This window comes from Pelophylax lessonae, assembly GCF_965119305.1.
Source record: "Pelophylax lessonae genome assembly, chromosome: 11".
In the NCBI taxonomy this organism is placed as follows: domain Eukaryota; kingdom Metazoa; phylum Chordata; class Amphibia; order Anura; family Ranidae; genus Pelophylax; species Pelophylax lessonae.
This window is the reverse complement of record NC_138778.1, coordinates 55,618,101-55,640,693: the sequence shown is the minus strand read 5'-3', so window position 1 is coordinate 55,640,693 and position 22,593 is coordinate 55,618,101. Positions and strand designations below refer to the sequence as shown.

At 47.5% G+C, this 22,593-nt stretch overlaps 1 protein-coding gene across 1 annotated transcript in view; it reads left to right on the top strand.

Annotated features, from left to right (window-relative positions):
• The window catches only part of SLC35H1 (solute carrier family 35 member H1), a 96,991-nt gene that overhangs the window by 6,122 nt on the left and 68,276 nt on the right, over positions 1-22,593 (top strand). The window contains exon 2 of the mRNA XM_082272919.1: positions 6,230-6,398. Coding sequence (XP_082129045.1) covers positions 6,255-6,398 — 144 coding nt within the window. The 5' untranslated portion in view covers positions 6,230-6,254. The remainder of the gene's footprint in view (positions 1-6,229; positions 6,399-22,593) is intronic.

Here is a 22,593-nt window from a genome sequence, read left to right as displayed (position 1 = left end):
AGCAGGAGTAATACATTTTGCAGGGATGGTGGCTAGCAGAGATGAGCTCATCTCTACCCAAACTCCTCTCTCTTTTTACTCCAATGAGCTGTGGGTGGGATCATTCTCATCAAGCAGCTCATGTAAATAAAGAGGTGGGCTGGGGAGCAGGAATGACTCAGCCCGCAGCTCATTGTAGTAAGAGAAGAGCACAAGCTTGTAGTTTGGATAGAGTTGAGTTCAGAGGACACCTGAGCTCATCTCTAGTGACTAGTAGGAGTAAGGCCTCATGCACGCGGGTGTAAAAATGTATGCCCCTGGGTGCGGTTGGAGCCAATTTATAAACGCATTTGGAAGCATGGAATACTTTTCTATGCCTGAACGTACATCTAGACGTTCCAACAGTGTCTAGATGCATTCTGTCTGGCTGCAGATACATAAACAAGAAACATTTGCATCCTGGGACCCTTTAACCTGGTTTATGCAGCTAAATGCATGTAAAAACAGAGACCTTTTGCAAAGGAGAACTTGACCTGGGAAATAAAAAGTTTGTTTATGCTTTCCAGATCAACTCCTCCTGCGTTCAATAAAACAAATACAGACTGAAAGTGTGAATAAGGGCAAAACAGTGCTGCAAGGCCAATGATAGTGGGAGTAAAATAAAAAAATGCCACAGAGTGGGTGATCAGTGCAAGGAGGCATAGTGCTCCATTGTTGGTGTCAGGAGGGGTATAAAATATCTCAGGGTTTGTGGTCAAATGGGTAAAAAAAAAAAAAAATTCCCTTGCGTCAGTGAACACTAGGAGGAATAGTGCCCCGTTCTTGGTGTCAATGGGAGGAATAGTGCCCCATCATTGCTGGCATTAGGAGGAATAGCACCACCGTCATTGTTGGTTGTAGGAATAGTGCTCCAACGTTGATGAGAGGAATAATACCGTGTCATTAGTGTCAGGTGAAGGAATAGTACACCAACATTGGTCAGTGGGAGAAATAGTGCCCCATCACTCCTGTCAGTGAAAGGAATAGAGCCTCATGATTGCTTGCATTAGGAAAAATAGCACCCCCATCATTGTTGGTTGTAGAAATAGTGCCCCATCATTGGTGTCAGTGGAAGGAATAGTACACCATCATTGGTCAATGGGAGAAATAGTGCCCCATCACTCCTGTCAGTAGAAGGAATAGAGCCTCATCATTGTTGGCATTAGGAGGAATAGCACCCCCATCATTGTTGGTTGTAGGAATAGTACCCAATCATTAGTGTTGATGGGAGGACTGTTGACCTATTGTTGATGTCAGTGGGAGGAATAGTGCCCCATCATTGGTGTCAGGAGAAGAAATTTTGATTATTCCTGTAAATGCTGAGTCTGGCCGGACCTCCTGAGCTTATCAGTTGATCAATGAGGCCCCCTGTTAGGATACTGAGCGTTGGCATCCAGCAATAGCTGGGATAACAAGATCAGTATGCTGCAGTTAAGGAAGCTGGGACCAGACTGAATATGGATAAAGTGGTAGTAAACCCTTACACATACCCAGTGAAGTGACTGGCATCAGGTGATACAGAGATGAAACAAAACCTCCTACATAAGTTGTACCTGTCTTTCGGCAGTCTTGAATTATACATACCTAGATGGATGCAGCCTTAGCCCCCCACCAGCTCGAAGACTGAGAACTGTGCGATCAAACACCACTGATCGCTCACTTCTCAGTGCTCCATTGGCAGAGAGCTTGTAACGGTCAGTCAGTAGCTCACTGTTCTCCAGAACGAACTGCACTCCTGTGATCCACAGGAGAAGAACAGCCAAATGAGCTTTGGCTGTACCTTTTTTAAACGGTATACAAGTAATAGTGAAAATATGTAGAAAGTGAAGCATGTGACAGAATCCCTAACAATCAACCTTTAAAACAAAACATAAAAAAGAAGAACCAAACACATAAACAGGGTAGGTCAGGAGATGAGGGACACAGCCAGGAAGACAGATCAGAAAGAGGAGCCAAAATGGGGTAACATGATCCAGGTACTGGAACAGGATCACAGTTGGAATCAGTGTAGGGGACACGATCAGGAACTGGACCAGAGCATCAATAAGCAGGTATGTGATTCACAGGCAAAACACTGGGAGACCAAGGGAAGCTAGATAGGGGTTATATACCATCTCAGCAGCCAGCAACAAGTGGAGCATAATTACTAGGATCTGCTGACTACTGCTGGTGGCCATCAAAACTATGCCTTTCAGCTCTGGGAACCACAGTGCCACCAGCAGGTGATCCAGGTTCTGACACCTCCCATCAAGTTGAAGGATTAATAAGGAGGGTTGGGGAGGAGAGAGACTGATTTTGGCTTTTACAGGAGTCTAGATTTGCATATAACATCTGTAGCTACAGTATATTCTATATCTATTGTTTTGACATGTGGTTGTCACAGAACGTAAGCGTTACTTTTGCATTTTTTTATTTTTATCATATGCTCATTTTGATGAGCCATCCAAGTTTGTTTGTTACTTAAAACTAAAATTGTCAAGAGAACATTATGGAAGCTTCCATTGCTTCTCTCCTGAAAGTGATCGTTTCTAAATCACAAATCAAGATTAAGCTTGCAGGGCAGGTCTTGCAGCGATACATTGTTACATTATTTTTACATTATATTAACTCAGTTTCCCCATCTGCAGATCAAAGGGGTCAAAATCAATAAATATATTTATTTTTCATTCATTGACGGACACAGCTCCAGAATCTTTTTGACCATTGGGTTATGCTGCCCCCTACAGGAGTAGGACACTAGGCAGGAAAAAACTTTACCAGGCCTATGGTGCAGTCCTAGGGGGTATACTCCCACTTCCTGCTATAGGCATTCGGTTTTTTTTTTTTTCTGCCTAGTCAGGAGTAAGAACCTAGTTCCTTGCTGAGATCTCTGGTCCTGGCATTTTTTCTTTTTAAACTGATTTTGTTTCCTCTTTTTATTATTTTCTGTTCCTGTGAGAACTGCAATCAACTACTGGACTGGGCGACTGACTGGATATTCTAGATCCTTACGGTCTTCCCAGTCCAGCCAGCGAGCGCATGCAGACCTCAGCTCCGCGATAGGTCAGCCGCGACATAGCCCCACTGGACCGGGGCTGGCCTGCGAGTTAAACATCTCGTGAGGGCGCATACAACCTGGTCTAGGGCTGAGTCGCAGAGTGCCTTCTGGCCGCAGCACCCCTATTCCGATGGAGAGGTGGTCTGCCTGGAGCAGTTCACTGGTAGGGGCTCCTGCCAGTGCCCCCTTTACTGTTCAAATGTACCTTGGTGTCCCCTGTGGGTCCTGGGAGTCGTGTGGAACCGCCATTTTGTTGTGGATGGTTGGCTGTATATACGGCGGCCATGTTTGTGTAGTCCAGGGGCCATTTTCTTGGATGTTTCCCATTGACAAAAGCGGCGACCATGTTTTTGGAGCCTTGTGGGCGGTGACTGTGGCAGTGGACCTCCAGTGCTGACTCCTGGACATCCTCTTTCTCTCTGATCGCAACATGGGTTCAGCATCCAGCGCTCTGCTCTGTGCTGACCGGGGGTGGTGAGTTATTGTGAGTGCCCTAGGTGGATCCCCCTCTCTCTGCTATAGCAGCGCGGTGGCGGGGGAGTCAGTATTTTTTTTCTAGATTTGCCTGTGTGGTTCCCTGGTTAACATTGAGTCCCTGGAGCAAATTTCACCTCCTGATCCCATCTCAGAGGCGGCAGGCCCTTCTGGGTCCCAGGCCACCCTGTCTGCAATGGCCGTGGCTCTGGAGTCCTTGGTGTTCTAGGTTGCTTTCACCTGCCTCCTCTGTCTCCTCAGATTCTAAGTCTGATCTGGCCGTCGCAGACGCGAGTCAACCTGCTGGGTCTGCTTCCACGCACTCTGAGTGCTCTGATAGTGAGGATGATTCCTCTTCCAATACAGCCATGCAGGAAAAAGCACTGGTGGAGGCCTTGGTACGCAGATCTAATCCGGCTGATCGCCGATGTCCCTTGGCGACTCCCTCTCAGAGAAGACCTATTGGCCCAAGGGCCTATCTTCCATACTGCTTTACAGTTGCAGGCTTTAATGGCTTGGCTGTGGTGCTGAAAGATAGGGGGTTGTCTGACTCGGTGATTCCTACGCTGTTAAAAACTAGAAAATCTACCTCTAGGAAGATTTACCATTGCATCTGGAAGTCGTACATTGCGCGGTGTGAGTCTCTGGGGGTTTCTCCCCATTCCTTTTCAGTGGCTGGAATTTTTGCATTCCTCCAAAGAGGTGTGAAACAGCGCCTAGCCTTGGTTACCATCAAGGGCCAGGTTTCAGCCTTGGCGATTTTTCTTTTAACGTCCTTTAGCTACGCATTCCTTGGTTTGCACCTTTGTTCAGGGGATTCTCCACTTGGCTCCACCTGTGCGGTCTCCGTTGCCTCCGTGGGATCTCAGTTTAGTACTGTTGGTTTTTCAGAAACTGCCTTTTAAAAATATTTGTGAGATTCCTCTGCTTACATTGTCCCAGAAGATAGCCTTTTTGGTGGCGATTACTTCTGCACGCAGAGTGTCTGAGCTGGCTGCTTTGTTTTGATGTTCACCTTATTTAGTGGTTCACAGAGATAAAGTGGTGCTTCGCCCTTGTCAGTCATTCCTTCCTTCCATTCCTAAGGTTGTCTCTGGTTTCAATCTGAATGAAGACATTGTGTTGCCCTCCCTGTGTCCTAAGCATCCTAAGGAGATTGTATTGCATTTCCTCGATGTGGTTCGGGCGATCAGGGTGTACTTGGCTGCAACCGAGTCATTTAGGAAATCAGACGCACTTATTGTCCTTACGGGTGGACCTCACAAGGGGTTGGCCACGTCAGCTGCGACCATTTCCAGATGGATCAGACGGACAGTAGTGCAGGCCTATTCAATCAGGTTCTTTCCCTGTTAAGGCGCATTCTACACGGGCGCTTAGTGCCTCCTGGGCCTTCTGCCATCATGCGTCAGTGGTTCAGGTTTGCAAGGCGGCCACCCTGTCGTCTGTGCACACTTTCACAAAATCTTATAAACTGGATGTGCTGGCATCTGCGGATGCTACTTTTGGCCGCAAGGTTTTGCAGGCCGCTGTTTGAGAGGACTAGTCCTCTTTGAGGGTGTATGTTTTTACCAGATGAGCTCCAGTTGTTCCTGGTTGAGCTCCATGTTACCTGGTTGGCTAGGTTTAGCCTTTTTGGGAATTTTTTCTGGTGTGTTTTTTCCCACTCCTCATGTTTAACACTGCTTTGGGACGTCCCAATGGTCAAGAAGATTCTGGAGCTGTGTCCGTCAATGAATGAAAGAGAAAATTGTATTTTTGTCTTACCGTAAAATCCTTTTCTCTGATGTTAATTGACTGACGCAGCACCCACCCCTCTATTGAGTTGGGTTATTTTTTTCTGACACTGCTTGCAACTAAACTGAATGTGTCTTTAGCAGGAAGTGTGAGTATACCCCCTGGGACTGCCCCATAGGCGTGGTAAAGTTTTTTTTTTTCCTGCCTAGTGTCCTACTCCTGTAGGGGGCAGCATAACCCAATGGTCAAGAAGATTCTGGAGCTGTGTCCGTCAATGAACATCAGAGAAAAGGATTTTAGGGTAAGACAAAAATCCAATTTTTTGTTTACATATAACTAGTACACAAGCACAGGCTGGTGACCAAACTATATTGCTTTACAGCGGTAGAGGAAAATGTGGTCACTGACCACACTGGGTATGCTGTGTTGACCACCCAGGCTGTCCAGGGTTGAATGTGTCTATATCGTTTCCTGTGTCTATATCGTTTTTTTTTTTTTATTTTTTTTTTTTTTTTTATAATCAATGCAACCAAAGACACATACTTTGCACATTTTTTTTTATCAAAAAAGCTTAGATTGTGAAAATACTGCCGTCTTCCCCGGCGTTCCCCCATCTTTAAATGATCACCATCCCTGTAGGGATCATGATATATTCGTCCGGTTACAATAAATTTTAAAATTTGCTATACAAAGACATTTTTTATCCTATTACGCAATGCTTTTCTTTTAAAGGGTTTTTCTGATTTTGTCTCCAAAGCTGCTTTTCATTTCCAGGCGGACAGTGTTCTCCTGGCTGTGTCTGCCTTTGATTAGCTGTTTGCATGAGAGCTGCTGGGGCATTTAGAGCTGCTTGAAGTTCTCTGTCTACTCCCTAAAAAAACAGTAAAATGAAAGATTTACAGTCATACAAGGAAGACAGCTGTATGAATGACGGACTTTTCTGACATAATCCCATTTGTTTTATAGGTTCCTTTTGCCACTATACATTGTAATGCAACAAAGTATTGGTGCGGCTGACAAGATGGGTTTACCTTGCTGGGCCATACTATGGAAAATACTCTTCACAGTGGGGCTGGTCCTTTTTTACTACTGTTTTTCCATCGGGATCACCTTCTACAACAAATGGTTGCTCAAGGTGAGGAATTTAATTTAATAAAAAAATAAAGCAGAACTCCGGGAAAACAGATTGCTTGAAACTGGTTTTACCTGGGGAAGGTTTGGTCCTTCAGGTGCTCATAGTTGTCTAGGACTTCTAGGGCGATACTCAACCTACCCTTGGCATGGAGAAATCAGATTTTCAGCTGAGCTACTATCGTCACCAGCCTATGTTTTCATTGCATATTCTTATTAAGGGTACGTTAGCGATCAACATGTGCAAGATAAATACTGTATGGGATCTACTATTATATACTGAAGAATGTGAGCAAAGATAATAGTTTGAATTCCTTCTAGCCAGGCCCGGTTTTAATTTCATAACTGCACCCACAAATTTATCTCCTCTAAAGCTCCTTCACTGCTGTATCATGCAGAAAAGGTACATCTTTGCTTCCCATACTTAGTGGAACTATACCTAACAACTTGCAGAAAATATAAGACCATTTCTGTAGAGCACAAACATATGTCCTGAGTGGATTGGGAGATATAGGCTGGGATGCTATGCATTCATATTTTAAAGACTTCTAGATTTGTGAACACTGTTTAGGGTGCTGTGCAGAGATACAGCATTACATTATTGCTACAATGTTAAATGTCTGTTCTTTTCATCTGCAGATCGGTGGGATAAATATCAATAAATATATATATTTTTTTTACATAGAACTGGCATAATAATCTGAATCTCCTGATATTAGCCCGCACAGCTGCACTAACATCGGGAGAACGATTGGCATCACTCTAAGCTAGTGTACTACACCGATTCACCACAGTGCCATCTTAAGAGCATTAAGGGCCCCAGGCAATGCAGTGCACTGGGGCCCTGCTTACACAATCACCCACGAGAATAAAAATGCAAATTATCGATAAGGCGATATTTATTGGTACAGCAGTGCCAGGCTAATGACAGCTTCCAAGTTCCCGGCTGTGTCCGGTGAACACACACATGGACGGGAGTCAGACTCGACTGTCCTGTGTGTGCCTGTTCCCATGGAGGCGGACAGGCATTCCTGCAGTTGTGGGCTCCCCCTCCACAGCCCAAGTGGCCTGACAGCAGCGCAGGGTTGACAGGCGCTTGCCACCTGCTAAGTTCAGCGTTGGGATGCACACGGGTATCAGGACCAATGCTTGGCTGGTGCTGGGTTGCTGGGGCCCCCCGGGCAAGTGGGGCCCCCGGGCAACTGCCCAGCATGCCCATTCGGTAAGATGGCCCTGATTCACCATGCTATCAGTTAACAGTTTAAATATGTTTGGAGGAGGAGAGAGCCGAGTGATGAACTTTTCAATGTGTTGCTACTCCTTCAATGTTGAAAAAGGGGCTAGGCACAGATTGGTGACCAAGCTAAATTGCTTAACGCTTATATCCAAGTTTACTGTGATTTTGTTCCTGTGAGTTTGTTTGCACCAAGCTGGCCCAAATGAACTATTTGCTTTACTAACAGATGTCTGCTGGGCATGCTGTTTGAGCTGTATGTAGCATCGGTGACATACAGTATACAGAAATTGTGTTCCAGCAGTGGGACAGGGACTTTCGGTCACGCTCTCAGAACAAAATCAAGTCGACTGAACGCTACTCAAATACCAACAGCTTTATATTCTGTGACTAAATAAAATCGATCTTCAGGCCGAAATCATTACAACATCTGCCTGCCTCTCCACTGCAGCCAATCAGAGGAAACCATAAAGGAAGCTCTCAGTAACCCCAGGGTCTGTACACCTACTGTGGCTTTTTTTTTTTTTATACACTTCAAAATTAGGTCAGTCACCACGTGAACAATAAAACCAAATATTACCCAAAACGTTGCACAATGGTTAGATACTGAGGTAGAGTTGACACAAGATTATGTAGGAACCTCCAAGAGGATTAGCCAACAGACAGAAACAAGAGGTGACACAGCTAACAATGGGAATTCACACCTAGACAATGCTTTGGATAATCAGGGATCCCAGACTGTCCGGCAACAGTCTGAGATAAAACTTCTACAATGTTCCAGTAGTCTGATACAGTGGAATTGGTTTATCTTCATAGATTTCTTGAGGGAGATTTTTGATAAATATTTCTGTCCCAAGTAAAGGAGCCTCTTCAACCCAGTCTGCCGGAGGGACACCATATTCCCTCTGACCATTAACCTGTACAAGATTATTATAACACCTTTCCATCCACTCTAGAAGGGAAGCCTTATTGTCCTTATTTAGAGAATGAATCCAAGCCTCGCTCTCAGCGCTCATCACGTGGTTGTCCATTAGGGGTGCGCATCTTCACTCGTCTCACGATTAGATTCCATTACGATTATCCTATCAACAATTCAATTTGATTCGGCGATGGATCACGATTAATACCCACGGTTTTTATCCAAAAATTCAAGCAGTCAGAAGAACTTAATTTTTTTTATTTTCATTTGCTCTTGGCCTAATATTCTATTTGGGGAGGGTATTTCCCATACCATCCTAAAAGATGGGTACACAAACTAGTTCTGGGCTGCTCAGTAGATTGTTTTAACAAAGACCTAAAATGCGTTCCTGTTGAAATTCACAAAATATAAGTGACAGAGGGATGGTGGTGGGGGGGGAATGGGATCAGGCATGGGGGGGGGGGTGGGATCAGGCACAGGGATGGTGGTGGGGGGATGGGATCAGGCACAGGGATGGTGGTGGGGGGATGGGATCAGGTACAGGGATGGTGGTGGGGGGATGGGATCAGGCACAGGGATGGTGGTGGGGGGATGGGATCAGGCACAGGGATGGTGGTGGGGGGATGGGATCAGGCAATGGGATGGTGGTGGGGGGATGGGATCAGGCAGAGGGATGGTGGTGGGGGGATGGGATCAGGCAGAGGGATGGTGGTGGAGGAATGGGATAAGGCAGAGGGATGGTGGTGGAGGAATGGGATAAGGCAGAGGGATGGTGGTGGAAGAATGGGATAAGGCAGAGGGATGGTGGTGGAGGAATGGGATAAGGCAGAGGGATGGTGGTGGAGGAATGGGATCAGGCAGAAGGATGGTGGTTGGATTAGGCAAAATGATGGTGGTGGGATCAGGCAAGAGGATGGTGGTGGATGGCTGGGATCAGGCAGAGAGATGGTGGTGGAGGAATGGGATCAGGCAGAAGGATGGTGGTTGGATTAGGCAAAATGATGGTGGTGGGATCAGGCAGGAGGATGGTGGTGGATGGCTGGGATCAGGCAGAGGGATGGTGGTGGATGGCTGGGATCCGGCAGAGGGATTGTGGTGGAGAGATGGGATCAGGCAGAGGGATGGTGGTGGACAGATGGGATCAGGCAGAGGGATGGTGGTGGACAGATGGAATCAGGCAGAGGGATATTGGTAGAGAGATGGGATCAGGCAGAGGGATGGGGGGTTAGGAATGGGGTCAGGCTGCGATCCCCCCGCTGTTAGACACAGAAAAGCCTCTTCACCTGTCCGGCGATTTGAAATTCCCATGGCTTTCTCTCTGCTCCTTGCAGTGCTGACAGTACGGGCTAGTCAGGCCATAAGAGTGACAGGAGGAGCAGATGCAGATGTCCACAGTCAGATTGGGAGTTGGAGATGGTGGAACCCATCATGCAGGGAGGTTTTCTGCACCGCTCCTGTGTGAACTCAGGTCCAAAATCACTATAATAAGCCTGGGTTCACACAGGAGTAGTGCCTGAAACCGCATGCGATTTTGACATGAATCACACCACGTTCCTGTTTAAATTGCATGCAATTCCTTGCAGTGTGATTTGTGCCCGTTCATTCTGTATGGACACACATCGCACCGAAAAGTATTGGTTTCAGGTATCGGGATCATTTTAACAAGTACACGCATACCTAGTTATACCGGCATTCAGACAGGATTTGCAGGTGTTTTTTGTACTTACAGAAAATGTGCTTAGCCAAAAAAAAATAAAACGAATGCAGTCCCCTCGTCTAGTCAAATGTTTCGTAAGTTGCAAAATATTACATTTTTGATCTTTGGTTTAGATATTTTTTACATTTTGAGCCTGGTTTGACATTTAATATTTCTTAATATTCTACCAAGAATTTAGTGTTCCCAGATTCGCTGACAGTCCATCTAAAAGCTCACCAGAGCAGTGAGCTGTACTTGAAAAGTAGACATATTCTGATTTCCATAGAAGGTAAAAAGCTTTCAGTGAGGAAGCCGAATATTTTGTTGACTTTTCAGTCAAATGTCTCATTTACATTTTTTTGTTTAGTTTCATATAAGCAAAACAGCCAGCAAAGCAAATTAAAATGACATGAACTTGACAAGCAGAGATACAAAGAAGAGCATTTCTAATTTTGGAAAAATACCAAGAATGGTAAAAGTTCAGAGTGATGTTGAAGTAAAATTATAATGGTTGGGAGTTTTATTTAGATTTTTTTTTTTTTTTTTAAGCCCAGGCTGAAAATTTAGCTTTAATGATTATAGATTTGTATGCCTCATGGAGACCAACAGTGACATATATGTGTCTATAGGACATTTCTAGATGCATAGAATACTTTTCCTTTGCCAACTAAATAGATTTTAGTGTAAGCATTCAAGACACGCTGGCTTCTTCTTTAGGTTATGAAAAGGGGACAGCGTGCCTTGAAAGCTTACACTGCAATTGGTTTAATTTAATTAGCCAATAAATTATATTACCCTAAATCCAGACTTTTTTTTTTTAAATCAAGAAAAAAAACTTTATTGAGAAAAATTCACACCATTACATGCAGACAAAAAAAAAAAAACAAGAAAAAACTGTCGGATGGCAACATCAAGCCACATACAGTACATAGTCCATGCCATGTCACAATCCCCCCCAAGGTTATCACATATAAGTACAGTTCGATGCACTTTAAAAAGAACATAACATATGCAAATGCAAGAAACTCCCCCCCCCCCCTCCCCCATGCAAACCAAGAGTTAGCAGGAGTACCTCCCAAAAAAAAAATGTTACAATAACAAACGGTCCAGAACTAGATCATCAGGGGCCATGCCCGGACTGTCCAACCATACACCCCAAACCTTAGCGAATTTCTGAGGCACCCCCCTGTGCTGGTAGATAACCTTCTCCATACGCAAAGTAGAAGCCATCTGTTCCAGCCACATCCTATACGTAGGTGGTTCCTGTGCTATCCAGTGTCTCAGGATAAACGGGCCTGAAAGAGTGCCCGAGTTGCGGCCTCTCTCAGAAACCTATCCTCCACTATCGACTCCAGTAACCCCAGAATACAGTGTTTGGGATCCCTAGGGATATCCACCCCCAGGGCCCCATTAATGGCAGATAACACGGCTGACCAGTATCTGTGCAACTTTGGACATCTCCACACCAAGTGAACCAAGTCCCCCTTCTCTCTCTGGCAGCGGCCACAGAGATCATCGTCGCGAAGACCCATTGCATGAAGCTTCAGGGGGGTGTGATGCACTCTTAGTAGGATATAAAGCTGCGACACCTGGTGGGAGACATTGAGAGAGCAGCTGCGAACTACCTCCAAGGCCTCCTCCCACAGCTCCCCCGGGATCTCCCCCACATCCTCGCTCCAACGATCACACGCCGAGCTCGGGTACTTTTCCAAGAACGAACCCAGAAGAGAGGCATAGCAACCAGATATGAAGCCCTTGGTATCCGTATATTGTTGCAAAAGGAAGAAAACAGGGGTCGAGGACAGGAAGAGCTGTCCCCGGGCTGCCTGCACCCGCATCGCATGCCGTAATTGAAAATAGTAAAACCGCATACTGTCCGGAAGCGAGAAACGCTCCTTAAGCTGTTCAAAAGTCAGAAGTGTCCCTTCCTGCATAATATGGGCAAGGTGAGTCACCCCGTATGCACGCCACCTGTCTGCCTGGTCCAGCTTACACAATTCAGGATAAGTCTTATTGTCCCAGATCGGGCTAAAATTAGTATAACCCAAGGCTCGTTGAAGTTGTTTAGTTTTGTCCCATATTTTTTGTAGTAATCTATATGTCGGGAAACGCTTGTTGGGTTTAGAAAAAAGTTGTGCCTCAAGCCCCTCCGGCACCCCCCGCGCGCCAGCAAACCACTGCATAACCTCCAGCGCCGCGCCAGTACGCGTCCCGGACACGGCCCCCACCAGATGCTGCAACTGGGAGGACAGATAATACAACCACGGGTTAGGGAGGGCAAGGCCCCCCCCTTCGCAAGGTTTCTGTAATTGCTCCATACGTACTCTAGCTGCCTTACCCTTCCACATGAGGGTTCGGAATAGAGTGTTTACTATAGGAAAGGTTTTCAGTGGAATGACAACAGGAGAATTATGGAGGAAATACAATAATTGTGGCATCAACACCATCTTTATAAGGTTTACCCTACCGGCCAGTGACAGCCAGAGTTTGTTCCAAGTCCTGATTTTATCGCGAAATCTGGTGAGAAGGGGACTAATATTAAGCAAGCTGTATTGGGTCGGATCCGCCGAAACCACGACCCCCAAATATTTAAACTGCTGGACCACAGGGACCGGACAATGGAGACCCGGGGAAGGGACGACGTCCCCGTCCAACTGCAGAAGGGCCGATTTGGACCAGTTTATAGTGAGTCCGGAGAACTGACCGAACTCCGTAATAACTGTCATAACCGTTCTCAAGGAAGCCCCAGTATGTCCCAACGTCCGGAGCATATCGTCCGCGTAGAGCAGGACTTTTCCTGATAGGGACCGTATCTAAACCCCACGATGGATTGCTGAGCTCTGATGCGTGCCGCAAGGGGCTCTATCGCTATGGCAAACAATAGGGGAGACAGCGGGCACCCCTGCCTCGTTCCCCGTCCCAGAGAAAAACATGTGGAGACCCGACCTCCCTCCCTAATAGAAGCCGTCGGTTGGTAATACAGTAACTTCACCCAAGACAGGAACACTGGTCCAAAACCAAAGGATTCCATGGTCGCCCAGAGGTAGTCCCCACTCAACACTGTCAAATGCCTTGTTGGCATCCAATGACAGCAATGCCCTCTCCCCCGGGTTATCCGCCGGTGTCTGAATCGCAACGAACAGGCGACGCAAATTAAGGGCCGTTGATCTATTGGGCATAAATCCCGCCTGGTCTTCATGTATGATGTGAGTTATAACCTTGTTAACTCTACGCGCCAAAACTTTAGCCAGTAGCTTGACGTCCGCCTGGAGCAACGAGATGGGTCTGTAGGATCCCGGGTCTGTGGGGGGTTTATCTGGTTTAAGCAATAATATGATGCTAGCCCTGGTCATAGACTCCGGAAGAGTCCCCAGCTCCCTAGCCCTCCGGAACACCTCTAATAATTTTGGCATTAACAACCCAGAGTAGTCTTGATAAATTTCAGCAGGAAGGCCGTCATCCCCAGGAGCTTTAGATCCCGGAAAGAGAGCCACTGCTTCCAGCAGCTCCTGTTCCGTAATCGGGGCTTCGAGCTGCATCCGCTGTTCCTCCGTCAACTGCGGTAGAGGAGTGGCACTTAAATATTCCTGCAACTCTTCCGGGCTGTAATGAGCCTGCGAGGAGTACAGGTCCTTGTAAAATCGCACCAATTCAGTCATAATTTTATCCTGCGTATTAACCAAAGCCCCCCCAGGCAGCCGGAGAGCCCCTATAGGAGGAACTGAGGGGCGTGCCCCCACCATTCTCGACAGCATGCGGCCCGTCCGTTCCCCCTCTTCATAAAAGGCAGTTTTGGCAAAAAAGCGCTTTTTGTCCGCCTTGGAGCGAACTTCCCCAACCCATACCGCCTGAGCCGAGAGCCATGCCGCCCTCGTATCATCAGAGGGGTTGTGCAAGTATTCCTGCTCCAGCCGCTGCGCGCACTGGGATAGTTGTTCCTCAAAGCATTTAGACCTAGTCTGGACCTTCTTAACATTAGCTATGAGAACCCCTCTGAGAAAGCTCTTAAAAGCCTCCCACCTCAGGAGCACATCCCCGAAGTGGTCATTCTCCTCAAAAAAGCTGGCAATGGCTGCTGGAATGTCATTATCCGGTGGAAACCGTTTCAGCCAGAATGCATTCAAACGCCAGGGAGCCCTACGCAAGTCCACCCGAGGGCGAACCTGCAATCTGACCACCAACGGGGAGTGATCCGAGATTCCCCTGCGGGCATACTCAATGTCCTCCACCATGGCAATAGTCTCCCTGTTACCCACACATAGATCAATACGAGACAATGCAGAGTGTGTTTTTGAGAAACATGAAAATTGCACCGTGTCAGGGTTTTTAAGGCGCCATACCTCAGACCAATCCACCTCCACCAGAAAGCGGGAAAGAGCAGTTCCCCTTGCCGCACCCACGGGAGAAGGTGGAGGGTGTCTATCCCTTGCAGGGTCTAGCACCCCATTAAAGTCCCCTATAATAAACAGTGGCAGACCAACTTTGTCCATAGTAAATTGGAGGAGTTCCTTGAGCACCCCAGAAGAAAAAGGAGGCGGTATGTACACTATTGCTAAAACACACACAGTTTGAAAAAGCATACAATGTATGAACACATACCTCCCCTCAGAGTCTACCCGGATCCCCAGTTCCCGGAAGGCCAGCGACCCATGTATCAGCACACTGACCCCCCTGGAATATGCGGAGTGGGTGGAGTGATATCCCCAACCCACCCATGAGTACCGAAGACACCCTACAGAGTCCGCCACCAAGTGAGTCTCTTGTAAAGCAATAATGGCTGGGTGGTACTTTCGTAGCTGTTGGGCCACCATAGCCCGCTTGAGCGGGCAGCCCAAGCTGCGGACGTTCCAAGAAACTATCGGCACCCCCGCCATAGGAAAAAATAATAGATGGAAATGGGTGGAGACCGGGGGCCCCCCCAAAGTGGCCAAGGCCCAAACAAAAAAAATCACCAGAGGGCTGCCGGTGTGAAGACGTGGCATCGTGATAATGTCCAGAAAAACATGCGGTGTGAATCTTCCCAAAAACAAAATAAATGTCATAAGAACTAGAGCTCAAGAAGTCAAGGCACAACGGCACCCTGACAACGAACTGTCTGAACACAGGCGGTCCACTCCAGACGGGCCTGGCTGCGGCCCTACCGTCTAGAAGGGACCCACCTGGCCAACATGCACAACGGTGCAAACACAAAAGTAGGCTCCAGAACAGAGCCGTGTAGAAACACATCCTCGCTCGTCAACACTTGCCATAGTCGGAGCAGTAGATTCCAAACGGTAAACGACCCCGGCCGGGTCAAAAACAGACAGCGTGCTAGCGCACGTGCAAAATGTAGAGTAGCTCCCATGCAGAAGAGTCCGGTTACTGAAGAAGTCCCGGTCACTCCCCGTGCTCATCCCTGTTCCTACGGCCGAGAGCCGGCTCGTGAACATCCAGCCAATTCGCCGCGTCTACAGCAGTGTCAAAAAAATGCGCCCTGCCTTCCGCCGTAACTCTCAAACGGGCAGGGTACAGCATGGCATACACCAGGCCAACTCGACGGAGTCTCTTCTTTACATCAATAAGTTTGGCCCTTTGTTTTTGGACATCTGCCGAAAAGTCCGGGTAGAAGGACACTCTAGCTCCATTATATTTGATATCGGCTTTTTCACGTGCAAGGCGGAGCACCTTCTCCCTGTACCTGTAGTGTAAAACCTTGGCGAGCATGGGTCTGGGAGCATTACCAGGTAGCGCCCTAGTGGGGACACGGTGTGCACGTTCCACCGCGTACAGAGGGGAGAAGGACTCACGCCCGAAGATCTCACAAAGCCATTTTTCTACAAAGTCCGTGGGGTCCCTGCCCTCCACCTTCTCTGGGAGCCCCACTATATGGACATTATTCCTGCGCAGGCGATTCTCGATATCATCTGTCTTATTCTTGTTAGCCTGAGCCTGCCTGGCCGTTTCCCTGGATTCCGTAATTAGTGTGGGTATCTGGTCCTCCAAATCGCAGATGCGACTTTTGGCTGCTGTAGTGCGTTCCCGCATTTTTTGTAAATCCTGGAGCAAAAGGGCCACTTCCTCCGTGAGACCCCCCAATCTGTCCTTCACAGTGTTCACTGATGCCGTGCATTTCTGTACAGCTAGAAGAATGTGTCCCAAGGTGGGCTGAGACCCCTCCAGTGTGTCTCCCTCCATCTCCTCACTGAGCTCAGGCTGCACAGAGGGTTCCACATCCCCCAGGCCCTGCTGAATGTCCTCGAGTGCCTGCGCTCCTGTCAGGGGTACAGAGTCCACTTCACTGGGTCCCGAGATGTCACACAACTTTTTTGCGTACAACAGAATGTCACCAGCGCTGTCTTTTCCCCCCGCACGCACTGTTTTGGGCTTCGTACCTGTATTTTTCTGCCTGTCAGGGCCGCGGGATGAGTGCTGCGGAGTCCCCCCGGCGCCATCTTGACCGGTCGAGCCAGGGACAGAGCCGTCCTTCTGCTTGCTCCCACGGGTCATAGCAGCGCCCGATCTGGACATGCAGGGTGTCAGGAAGAGCCTAGGACAAGGGACAGTCCAGGGAGAGCAGCGGGCAAGGGATGGAGTGCAGCCGCTTACCGGATCCAAGTCCGCCCAGGCGCCTCCGCGATCGGCCGCCCGCGGTAGGAAAAGCTGCGGCTTCCACCAGCGACTAGGCCTCAATCCGGATCTCCACAAAGCGCGGTCCTCCGCAAAAAATAAAGGCAGGATTCCTATGCAGGGATGATACCAAGACTCCTGGAGGCAAGCTGGAGCCCGATGATTGCAGGCAGAGGCAGGATGGCAAGGGATTGGAAGCCAGCAGAGCGGAGCTCTACCCACGACCTGGGACCTCCGGATTGCAGGTACTCATCCGGGAGCAAAAGGTGTCGATGGACTCAGGGGCATCCCCTGAGAAGAAGCAGTCCACGGAATAGGGCAATCCGGCCGAGAAAAGGATCTATTTTAAGGATAAATGACGGGAGCTCCGTGAGCGGAGTCCACTCACATGCCCGGTCCGGCCACGCCCCCTAAATCCAGACTTTAATTTGTCGATGGCTATCACAGTACAACACTGCATATAAATACATGTAATGATTGTAAATGGTATAGTTCCCACTGTGTGTTTACCTGTATTTAAGTGCATTCCGTTTAGAATTCTGTGCGTCCAGGGGTAGATTAGATACTCAGACTGCATCTAAACGCATTTAAATGCAAAACAGCGGGATCTGGGAAGCAAAAGGTTAGTTTATCTTATCTTACTTCTTCAATAACTTCTGCCACATTTAAATTAAAAAAAAGCACAGTAGACTAGTGTAAATGTAGCCTTAAAGTAGTTGTTACCCCAACAAAGCATAATCAGTAGCATATTGCTGTTGCATTGTCATTTGTCCCTTTTTTAAAAATCTAAAATACCTGATTGATCCTGCCAGTTCCTGTGTCCCCTTCTGTGTGCTGACCACGATAATCATGGCTGCTGAGCCCTGACCACTATGGTCAGCTTATGTGCCTCTTAGGGATGCACCGAAATGAAAATTCTGGGCCGAAACCGAAAATACAGGATGCCCTTGGCCGAAAACCGAAACCGAAAATGACTTTTTCCCCCAAATAATTTTAAAATAGATAGAAGAGGGGCATACACCAAAAACAGGCAGCGACTTACACCTGTCGCTGCCACCCCGTCACAGTATATGTACTGTGACGGGTTGGAAGGGGTTAATTTAATTACCAATGGTATTTGTATTATGCAGCATGAGGGGGTTAATGTATTGCTACTGCTGGTCACTGATGCATTAGTGACCGACCAGTGGCAGTTAATTAACCCCTTTGTGCTGCATCAGTGCAACCAGTATCAGTGTTAATTAACACTGGTTGCAGCACAAAGGGGTTAATTAACTGTCACTGGCCGATCACTAATGCATCAGTGACCAGCAGTGGCAATATATTAACCCCCTCATGCTGCATAATACTAGATACCATTGGTAAGCTCGCCTCAGCTTCCCCCCCCCCACTGCCTCAGCGTCCCCCTCGGCAGTACACCCCCCCCCCCCCTGCCTCAGCGTCCCTCCCCATCCCAAGGATGCAATCTCCTTACAGTCACTCTGCTCCTCCGGTGTCCTTCATTCAAAAGACGTGCCTCTGGCCGGCGGCCCGCCTCCCTGTGATGTCACTACTACTACGATCTGTGCATGAATGAACTAACACACCGGGCGGGAGGAAGGGCGAGCGGATGCTAATAGCTATAACTATGTGAGCACTTCACTTCCCTGTCAGAGGAGATACCCGCATGACAGGGAAGTGAAGCACTCAAATAGTTATAGCTATTAGCGGCCGCTCGCCCGCCCTCCCGCCCGGTGTGTCAGTTCATTCATACACATAGTCGTAGTAGGGACATCATTGAGAGGCGGGCGGCCGGCCAGAGGCGGGACTTTTCAAACCTGCGCTGCACCCTCCTCCTTCCTCACGGCGGCCATTAATTTCGGCATTTTTAACCCATTTTCGGCCTAAATGGGATAGGCCCATTTTCGGCCGAAAATTTCGGTGCATCCCTAGTGCCTCTGTCATTCCATGTTCTCTCCCTTCTCCCCCTCGCCTGTCAGCTCCAGTCTGTGTCTGCAGAGCAGATTTCTTCCGAGCCCCTGCCCTCTCCTCCTGCCTCTATTTCAATGCATTACATAACACAATGACTTGTATCTTCTCTGTTTTAGCAAGATATTCACTGCAGTATGTCAGTTTTTTTTTAAATGATAATCCTAAATACTTTTTTGCACAACTCCTCTGTGTGGTCACATGATCTGCCTCTGCTGGCTGGCATCACTGAGGAATCTCAGCCCCTCCCACTGCTGTTCTTAGATCGAGGAAGCAGAGCAGAGGGAGTTCATGTGGCTGCACAGAGGAGCCGTGAAAAAAAGGTATTTAGGATTATAATTTAACCACTTGCCGACCGCCGCACGACTATTTATGGCAGCGTTCAGCCCCTCACAGGCAAAGTGACGTAGGCGCGCTCCCGCTCGTTCCCTAAGCAGTCCGCGCGAGTGACCGGCGGACCCGTTGTCCGCCGGTCACTCGCAATCTCCCGGTGGAGAGGAAGAAAGGCAGGCGGCTAATGTAAACAAAGCCGCCTGTCATTCTTCCCTGTGTAAGAACAGAGATCATACGGTCCTGCTATGCAGGATTTTTTTGATCATGCGCTATAAACAAAAAAAGAGCGTCAATTTTGCAAAAATAACAATATTTTTCAAATTTTTTTATATGAAATTCCCCCAAAAAAAATGTAAAAATCAAAATTGTTTAACATTTTCGGCCAATTTGTTTTATGCTACATATGTTTGGTAAAAAAATCGCAAAAAGCGTATTTTGATTGGTTTGCGCAAAAGTTATCGCGTTTACTAACAAAGGGAAAGATTTTTGTCATTTTTGTTGTTTTTTTTTTTTTTTTGCGGGACTGCGACATTGGGGTGGACAGATCGGACCCTTGACTGACATTTTTTACACTTTTGGGGTTACCAGTGACATTACTGCAGTAATCAGTGCTATACATATGCACTGTTACTGTAAAATGACACTGGTAGTGAAGGGGTTAACTTTATTTGAGAGGGAGGGGCTGTGTGTGTCCCTAGGGGCGTGATTCTAACTGTGATTGGCTGTGGCTTTAGGTATAGGAACAATGATCAACGGTCCTACATAGTAGAACCGTATGATCATTGTTCCTACACAGGGGAGAATGACAGGCGGCTTGTTTACACTAGCCACCTGCCTTTCTCCCGCTGTCACGGACGATCGTGAGTGGGCGGCGGACATCGGGTCCGCTGCTCACACGCGCGGGGGGGTCCGTGACCACGCGGGAGCGCGCCTCCGGTGGCGCGCGCTCGCTCCCAGAGCCTCACAGGCTAGTGATGTACTGGTACGTCACTTTGCCTGTGAGGGGCTGACCGCCGCAGTATATGTACTTGCGGCGGTCGGCAAGTGGTTAAAGTCACGCAGTGCCGAATCGTCAAATAGGGCCTGGTCAGGAAGGGGGTAAAATCTTCCGGGGTTTAAGTGGTTAAAAGAAACACACACACTGCACTTTATATCTTGCAAAAACAGAGATAATTAGTGACTTTACAACCTCTTTAAGTTGTAGTATTACAGTGCCTTGAAAAAGTATTTATACCCCTTGAAATTTTCCACATTTTGTCATGTTACAACCAAAAACGTAAATGTATTTTATTGGGATTTTATGTGCTAGATCAACACAAAGTGGCACATAATTGTGAAGTGGAAGGAAAATGATAAATGGATTTCAAATCTTTTTACAAATGTGGAAAATGTGGACTGTGTTTGTATTCACCCCCCCCCCCCCCCCCAGTCAATACTTTGTACAACCACATTTCTCTGCAATTACAGCTGCAAGTCTTTTTGGGGATGTCTCTACCAGCTTTGCACATCTAGACAGTGAAATTTTTGCCCATTCTTCTTTGCACAATAGCATTAGCTCTGTACGAGTGGATGGAGAGCATCTGTGAACAGCAATTTTCAAGTCTTGCCACAGATTCTCAGTTGGATTTAGGTCTGGACTTTGCCTGAGCCATTCTAACACTTTAATATGCTTTGATCTAAACCATTCCATTGTAGCTCTGGCTGTATGTTTAGGGTCGTTGTCCTGCTGGAATTTGAACCTCCGCCCCAGTCTCAAGTCTTTTGCAGAATCTAACAGGTTTTCTTCTAAGATTGCCCTGTATTTGGCTCCATCCATCTTCCCATAAACTCTGACCAGCTTCCTGTCCCTGCTGAAGAAAATCTTCCCCACAACATGCTGCTGCCACCCCCATGTTTCACAGTGGGGATGGTGTGTCGAGGGTGATGTGCAGTGTTCGTTTTCCGCCACACATAGCGTTGTGCTTTTAAGCTAAAAAGTTCAATTTTGGTCTCATCTGACCAGAGCACCTTCTTCCACATGTTTACTTTGTCCCCCACGTGGCTTCTCACAAACTGCAATAGGGACTTCTTATGGCTTTCTTTCCAAAATGGTTTTCTTCTTGCCACTCTTCCATAAAGGCCAGATTTGTGGAGTGCACGACTAATAATTTTCCTGTGGAGAGATTCTCCTACCTGAGCTGTGGATCTCTGTAGCTCCTCCAGAGTTACCATGGGCCTCTTGGCTGCTTCTCTGATGAATCCTCTCCTTGCCCGGTCTGTCAGTTTAGGTGGACGGCCATGTCTTGGTAGGTTTGTAGTTCTGCATTACTCTTTCCATTTTCAGATGATAGATTGAACATTGCTCTGTGAGATGTTCAAGGCTTGGGATATTTTTTTTATAACCTAATCCTGCTTTAGAAACCTCTCCACAACTTTTCCCTGACTGGTCTGGTGTGTCCCTTGGCCTTCATGATGCTGTTTGTTCACCAAGGTTCTCTAACAAACCTCTGAGGGCTTCACAGAACAGCTGTATTTATACTGAGATTAAATTATACACAGGTGGACTCTATTTACTAATTAGGTGACTTCTGTAGGCAATTGGTTCCACTAGATTTTAGTTAGGGGTATCAGAGTAAAGGGGGCTGAATAAAATGCACGCCACACTTTTCAGATATTTATTTGTAAAAAAAAATGTAAAAACTATTTCTCTATCGCTCATTGACAGACGTAGTCTTCTTGATTCTCAAGAGCTGGGTTATGTTGTCTCCGCAGGAGTAGGACTAGGAAGAAAGACAAAACGTTCTGGCTCCACCTTAGGGGCAGTCCCTGAGGGTATATCCTCCCTCTCTCTGCTACAGGGAATCAGTTTTTTTCTGTCTAGTCAGGAGTAAGGACCTAAGTTCCTTGCTGGGATCTTTTGGTCCTGGCAAGACTTTTTTTCTTTAAGAAAAAGACATTTTTTAGGTAGTTTTCTCCAGTGTTTTTTCCTGTGAGATCTTCAAGCAAAAATGCCGGACTGGGCGACACTTGTGGTCACCCCAGCCGGCCTACGAGCGCGCGCAGACCATGGCATTGCGCTTGGTCGGCCGCGACATATTCAAGTAAGTATGCGGGGCCGGGCGACAGGCTGGATGTTGAGATCCAGTGGTCACCCCGGTTTCTGCCTACGAGCGCGTGCAGACCAGTGCGCTGGGTCGGCCGCGACGGAGTCCCAGTAAAGGGACTGACTTTGCGAGTTAAAAGTCTCGCTTGGACGCCAGGTACCAGAGAGTCGAGACGTCCACAAACCCCCACCCCGGTGGAGAGGGTATTGTGAAGAGAGGGTGCCTGTCGGTTCGGTATGGTGAGTAAACGTTCCCTTTTTTCCTCATTATGAGGCAGTATATATTATGGGCCCCTCCATATATGGTCAGTATATATCTGATACTTACAAGTCCCCCTTGTAATACAGCATGTGTTTGTGG